The sequence below is a fragment of the Rosa rugosa genome, chromosome 7 (genome assembly GCF_958449725.1).
Source record: "Rosa rugosa chromosome 7, drRosRugo1.1, whole genome shotgun sequence".
Classification (NCBI taxonomy): Eukaryota; Viridiplantae; Streptophyta; class Magnoliopsida; order Rosales; family Rosaceae; genus Rosa; species Rosa rugosa.
This window is the reverse complement of record NC_084826.1, coordinates 9,214,965-9,222,045: the sequence shown is the minus strand read 5'-3', so window position 1 is coordinate 9,222,045 and position 7,081 is coordinate 9,214,965. Positions and strand designations below refer to the sequence as shown.

The window sequence follows — 7,081 nt, the reverse complement described above, 5'->3', positions numbered from 1 at the left end:
TATTTGACTATGACATCCTAATGTGTGTTTTAAATGGCAGAATATGGCATGGGATGTCAAGTTTCCATTCTGGGAGACATCTATAGCTATGGGATTCTATTGCTAGAAATGTTCACAGGGAAGAGGCCAACGGACGAAATGTTCAAAGATGGTCTAAGCATTCACCAATTCACAGCCATGGCTTTCCCTGACCGTGTCATGGACATAGTTGACACTTCATTGCTCCTGGAAACAGATGAGGATAAGGATAATGACGATGATGACAAATACAGCAATGATATACAAGAAAGGCCAATAGCCGGGTATCAAGATATAGGCCTAGTCAAAGCAAGAAGATTGGAGGAATGCTTGGTTTCAGTGATGCAGATCGGTCTCTCATGCTCCACAGTATCACCAAGTGAGCGCATTCTCATGAATGTGGTTGTGAACAAGATGACTGCAATTAGAGATTCCTATCTCAAATTGACCAAGACCAAGTTTGTCACCTAATCTCATTGCATAACCTCAAGTCTTGAGATTAAAGAATGTGTGTCTATATATATATATATATAAAGATATTTCTTATATCAATTATGCGCCATGATGTAAGATTGAATTCAGCACTATATACTGTAATCGAAAAGTAAAAACGAGTATATGGTAGAGCAATGCTACCAAAATGTATTGTAGCGTCTTTTCAATAAAATTGTCACTTTTGATAATAGGGATATAGCTACTGTAATCTTCACAAGCAACAAAGCAGAGAGTACTGTACCTTAGGTCTTATGAATATGAGAGATGCACGAAGATTGAAACCTGGGTATCAACAAGTACAGGCCCTTCCATGGAAACCCAGAGTAGACGACAAAAACACAAAAAAGCTATAGAATGGGGGGGGTTTTTGTACTTTTGTACTTTTGTAGCAGGGCCAAAACGTCGCCGCTTGGACCTGATCAAGGTAAAACGACACCGTAGTATAGCAGTATAAAAGCAAGCTTTCCTTGCTCTTGAATCAGAAAGGTCAAAGAAAGCGTAAAGGGGCTCAGATTTCATCCCAGAAAAGTGGAAACAGAGGGTGCCGTCGGCAATTTGGTAGGGTAAAGCCGGAAACTTTTACCTTTAGCTTTGGGAAAGTTTCAAACTTTCCACTGCCTATTCTTCACTCTCTCTTAAAAAGTAGGTGTTCGTGTTGGGTTTTCCAAGAACATGAGAATTGCTACTGGGCCGTGAATAGGCAATTTCCATCCATGTTTCTATTATAGGTTGTTGGGTTTGTGGTTTGGACTCTCATAAATCTTATGAATTGGTGTGGGGGAGCTGGTTCACTTTTAGTTTGTCACGTATACTTTCTCTTTTATCGATTCTGAAGCTATTTTAATCTATTCTTTGTCTTTTATGGAGCTCTACCTTTAAGTCCTGCTGGTGTTACATGTGTTTATACACTTGCAGCTATTTATGACTTTTATTTTGACAGTCGTAGAAAGAATAACGAAGATTGACACAAGTATTATACTTGACCCGATGCACTGATTCAATCAATGGAACCACAAAAGAACTATTGCTGGGATGAGGATGATGAGTTTGATGATGAAGAGGAAAAAGGGAAGATCGGGAAGCTTTTGAAGGAATTTGTGTATGCATCTGGGAACCCAACCATCTCTGATGCAATTGGGTTTCCAAAGGGGGTGAAGTTCAGAGGGCAATTGAAAGAGATAAAAAAAACACAGGGAGGGAATTAGATTCTTTAAAGGCAAGTTGGCTTGAAGATCATTATGCAAAGAAGAAAAAGAGTGACTCAAACAACCAACATGACTTCATTGATGGCGATTCAGGATAGTTCCATGTTCACAATCCCGTACTTACAACACCTACACAATAGATCAAAACTTACAAAACCTAAGCGAATTACTCAATTCCAGACCATCATCTGATTATATGTTTGCCCTACTCTTAAATTGGCTGAATAACATGTAAATAATAGTATTCCTTGAATACAGAACTGATCTTCTGCATACAACTACAAAATAAGTTAGAGGAAAAAGAGTTATGGCTAGAGTAAAATGGTTGCGCCACTAATAGTTAAGGGCAATCGTTTGATCTACATTCAGGCTTCAGCAGGTTGAATTTCTTTATGCTGACTAACATCCTTTGAATTGTTGTGATAGAAAGGTAAAAAAGAAAATGAAAAATTCATGAGGAATTGCTTACTTGAAGAACTATTACAGAGCACCTAAACAAATAAGAATTGTTATTCAGTGAATGTCAAATCCTTAACAATGAACCAAATTGATGTCCATGTAGTCAGCCTCCTTAAATTTAAGTCTCACCTGCAGATTAAGTAAAATATTTTGAAAAGAATTGCACAAACGAATTGAAGAAAAAATCAATCAAACCATTCGAAAACATAACCAACCGCATGATGATAGGAAAAGGAAAATAAAATTGATGCAATTGGGAAACCAAATTAAGTTAGATGGAGAAGAAAAATGGAGTATAAAAGTTACTTGGAACCAAAGAATTTAGTCATCTCTTCACGTAACCTAAGAAGATGCAAATAAAACACCTAGAAATAAATATCTATGAACAATTATGCAATAAACAATCAATTTTTTTTTTCCTTGAAGGACATTAACAATAGTCATCAATCAAGTAATATCATCAATTTACATAAGATACATACTATAAATGGATAATTCAGAAGGGACCAATAAATAAACCTCACTGCTCGCATCCAAGGAAGAAGGTTTTGTAAACACCCGAATCAAAATTTCACTGCAGTTGCCACTTGCCATGAACAAACATACATGCACACACAAAGTAGAAAGAAATTAGATGGGGAAGAATATTAACTGAAATCAGATAAACAAACAAACTTAAAAAACCGAGTAATCAACTTTCTAAATTGATCAAGTATAGTGCGTCTCTTAGAGATTTTCTGTAGAAAAGGATTAGGAGAAGAAACAGTTTACTACCTATAGCTTTTGGTTTTTTATAGCAACAAATGAAAGCGGCTACAGTTTGCGGTAGAGAAGAAAACGAAGAGGAGGACGTCTTCTACACAATTTAGAAAAGGTGGGGGAATAATAACTATAAGTCAGTTTTTGAAGGAAATTGAAACTGTCTTATCCTCCCAGATTACTCTTTTACCCTTTGCAATTGCAAGGATTATGATAAATTTAACCTTAAGCCTTATTGGCTTAATTAATACTCTCATTTTGCTCGTCCACTGCCGGAGGCAGAACCAGAGGTTCTTCATTTTGCTCGTCCACCACCAGAGGCAGAACTGGGAGAAAGACTCCAACGACCGGAACTTCATCGACTGCGATCGAGACCTGCTGGTTGCCTGATTTGCCGAGATCCATAGCTAGGAGCCTAGGAGTTTTATTATTGGAGTTTTATTATTCGACCGCGAAAGAGGGGTTCTGATTGTTTCTTTAGGGTTTATATAGGATGGGGGCTCGGGTATTGGGCTTTGCCTAGATGGTCCAGACCAAGGCCTAAAAGTACTGGTTAACTATTTTCTTTTGTAATCGAGAAAAGAAAAAGAAAAAAAATAAAAATAAATAAATTTACCTTAGATCTACGGATGCTTTCATGATTCCCCAAATCTAATTGGCTCCTTTGGCTAGAAATTGAAATAGGGCCTTCAATAAGGGGATTTGAACAAGAGAGGAAATTGGAACGATAACAAATAATCTAAAACAAGAAGCGGAATTGGAACAACAACGACGAGATAGAAGATCTGTTATGGGTTGAGATGTTGGAATGTATGTATCTCTATGCGTATTGTATCTTCCTCTTTTGTACATATATAATTTTTGTACAATTCCAGCGCATTTGTGAACCAATCTATATGTACATTCTAGCGCATCAAAAGATGTCAAGTACCTATTGGTTCCAACATGCCATCCTTTAACACATGTTCAAAAACAGCGCATTTGTACATATTTTGTACAACGTACGTATTGTTGAAATGATCTTCACGGTTGGGATGTTCTGGGTTCTGATTGAACAGGAAGGAAATAATCCCAAGAATAAGTTTTTTATCAATTAGATGAATCATGTTTGTTGTTTGATTAAAAAAACTCGTTGTTGTTCCAATCCGTTTCTTTTTATTGTCAAACCATTCGAAAACATAACCAACCACATGATGACAGGAAAAGAAAAATAAAATTGATGCAATTAGGAAACCAAATTAAGTTAGATGGAGAAGAAAAATGGAGTATAAAAGTTACTTGGAACCAAAGAATTTAGTCATCTCTTCACGTAACCTAAGAAGATGCAAAGAAAACACCTGGAAATAAATATCTATGAACAATTATGCAATAAACAATCAAATTTTTTTTCCTTGAAGGACTCTAACAACAGTCATCAATCTAGTAATATCATCAATTTACATAAGATACATACTATAAATGGATAATTCAGAAGGGACCAATAAATAAACCTCACCGCTCGCATCTAAGGAAGAAGGTTTTGTAAACACCCGAATCAAAATTTCACTACAGTTGCCATGAACAAACATACATGCACACACAAAGTAGAAAGAAATTAGATGGGGAAGAATATTAACTGAAATCAGATAAACAAACAAACTTAAAAAACCGAGTAATCAACTTTCTAAATTGATCAAGTACAGTGCATCTCTTGGAGATTTTATGTAGAAAAGGATTAGGAGAAGAAACGGTTTACTACCTATAGCTTTTGGTTTTTTATAGCAACAAATGAAAACGGCTACAGTTTGCGGTAGAGAAGAAAACGAAGAGGAGAACGTCTTCTACACAATTTAGAAAAGGTGGGGGAATAATAACTATAAGTCAGTTTTTGAAGGAAATTGAAACTGTCTTATCCTCCCAGATTACTCTTTTAACCTTTGTTTATTTATATCAAGTTTTGTAGATTTATATAGAGAGAGGGGCAATTGCAAGGATTATGATAAATTTAACCTTAAGCCTTATTGGCTTAATTAATACTCTCATTTTGCTCGTCCACCGCCGGAGGCAGAACCAGAGGTTCTTCATTTTGCTCGTCCACCACCAGAGGCAGAACTGGGAGAAAGACCCCAACGACCGGAACTTCATCGACTGCGATCGAGACCTGCTGGTTGCCTAATTTGCCGAGATCCATAGCTAGGAGCCTAGGAGTTTTATTGTTGGAGTTTTATTATTAGACGGCGAAAGAGGGGTTTTGATTATTTCGTTAGGGTTTATATAGGACGGGGGCTCGGGTATTGGGCTTTGCCTAGATGGTTCAGACCGAGGCCTAAAAGTACTGGTTAACTATTTTCTTTTGTAATCGAGAAAAGAAAAAGAAAAAAAATAAAAATAAATAAATTTACCTTAGATCTACGGATGCTTTCATGATTCCCCAAATCTAATTGGCTCCTTTGGCTAGAAATTGAAATAGGGCCTTCAAAAAGGGGATTTGAACAAGAGAGGAAATTGGAACGATAACAAATAATCTAAAACAAGAAGTGGAATTGGAACAACAACGACGAGATAGAAGATCAGTTCTAGGTTGAGATGTTGGAATGTATGTATCTCTATGCGTATTGTGAACAAATCTATATGTACATTCCAGCGCATCAAAAGATGTCAAGTACATATTGGTTCCAACATGCCATCCTTTAACACATGTTCAAAAACAGCGCATTTGTACATATTTTGTACAACGTACGTATTGTTGAAATGATCTTCACGGTTGGGATGTTCTGGGTTCTGATTGAACAGGAAGGAAATAATCCCAAGAATAAGTTTTTTTATCAATTAGATGAATCATGTTTGTTGTTTGAATAAAAAACTCGTTGTTGTTCCAATCCGCTTCTTTTTATTGTCAAACCATTCGAAAACATAACCAACCGCATGATGACAGGAAAAGGAAAATAAAATTGATGCAATTGGGAAACCAAATTAAGTTAGATGGAGAAGAAAAATGGAGTATAAAAGTTACTTGGAACCAAAGAATTTAGTCATCTCTTCACGTAACCTAAGAAGATGCAAAGAAAACACCTGGAAATAAATATCTATGAACAATTATGCAATAAACAATCAAATTTTTTTCCCTTGAAGGACACTAACAATAGTCATCAATCAAGTAATATCATCAATTTACATAAGATACATATATAAATGGATAATTCAGAAGGGACCAATAAATAAACCTCACTGCTCGCATCCAAGGAAGAAGGTTTTGTAAACACCCGAATCAAAATTTCACTGCAGTTGCCACTTGCCATGAACAAACATACATGCACACACAAAGTAGAAAGAAATTAGATGGGGAAGAATATTAACTGAAATCAGATAAACAAACAAACTTAAAAAACCGAGTAATCAACTTTCTAAATTGATCAAGTACAGTGCGTCTCTTGGAGATTTTATGTAGAAAAGGATTAGGAGAAGAAATGGTTTACTACCTATAGCTTTTGGTTTTTTATAGCAACAAATGAAAACGGCTACAGTTTGCGGTAGAGAAGAAAACGAAGAGGAGAACGTCTTCTACACAATTTAGAAAAGGTGGGGGAATAATAACTATAAATCAGTTTTTGAAGGAAATTGAAACTGTCTTATCCTCCCAGATTACTCTTTTAACCTTTGTTTATTTATATCAAGTTTTGTAGATTTATATAGAGAGAGGGGCAATTGCAAGGATTATGATAAATTTAACCTTAAGCCTTATTGGCTTAATTAATACTTATTTGCTTGATGCATAAAACATTTGTGAACCAGCTCCATGGCCTTGATGCATCTTCACTTGATCGGTGTCATTTCAATCAAAACCCAGAACATCCCTAAACAATTATATGGTCATTTTGGGGACCTGACTGATCACCACCACCACCTGACTTTGTCCTCCTCCGCTGCGTATTTATGGTCATTATAAACAGGCCTTGATTGCAGTTCAAAATCATTTGTTCAATATTTAGTACAAATCAAAGCACCATGATTTGTACTGGATGTCTCATTTTCTACTAGATTTGTACTAGTTTATTGAACCAATCTATAATTGGCTTGAACAGCAACTTCAACAAATATGTACATTCTAGCGCATTTGTGAACCAATCTACATGTACAAGGAAGCACCGATCAAGTGAAGATGCATC

General features: G+C 36.0%; 1 protein-coding gene and 2 long non-coding RNA genes across 4 annotated transcripts in view; 1 reads left to right on the top strand and 2 right to left on the bottom strand.

Moving 5' to 3' along the window:
• Positions 1-743, top strand: part of LOC133721936 (probable LRR receptor-like serine/threonine-protein kinase At3g47570) — a 3,866-nt gene extending 3,123 nt beyond the window's left edge. Inside the window, exon 2 of the mRNA XM_062148711.1 lies at positions 41-743. Coding sequence (XP_062004695.1) covers positions 41-489 — 449 coding nt within the window. The 3' untranslated portion in view covers positions 490-743. The remainder of the gene's footprint in view (positions 1-40) is intronic.
• LOC133721937 (uncharacterized) overlaps positions 1-1,871 on the bottom strand; it is an 11,659-nt gene extending 9,788 nt beyond the window's left edge. Inside the window, exon 1 of one of the 2 annotated variants that reach the window (XR_009852391.1) lies at positions 755-1,871. This is a non-coding gene — a long non-coding RNA (uncharacterized LOC133721937). The remainder of the gene's footprint in view (positions 1-754) is intronic. The other variant, XR_009852392.1, reaches the window with a different exon arrangement.
• Positions 1,872-2,156: 285 nt separating this feature from the next.
• LOC133720391 (uncharacterized) lies at positions 2,157-2,961 on the bottom strand. The gene is made up of 2 exons (XR_009851830.1): positions 2,697-2,961; positions 2,157-2,306 (listed from the first exon to the last, which is right to left on the bottom strand). It is a non-coding gene; the product is annotated as an uncharacterized LOC133720391 (long non-coding RNA).
• Positions 2,962-7,081: the final 4,120 nt, after the last annotated feature.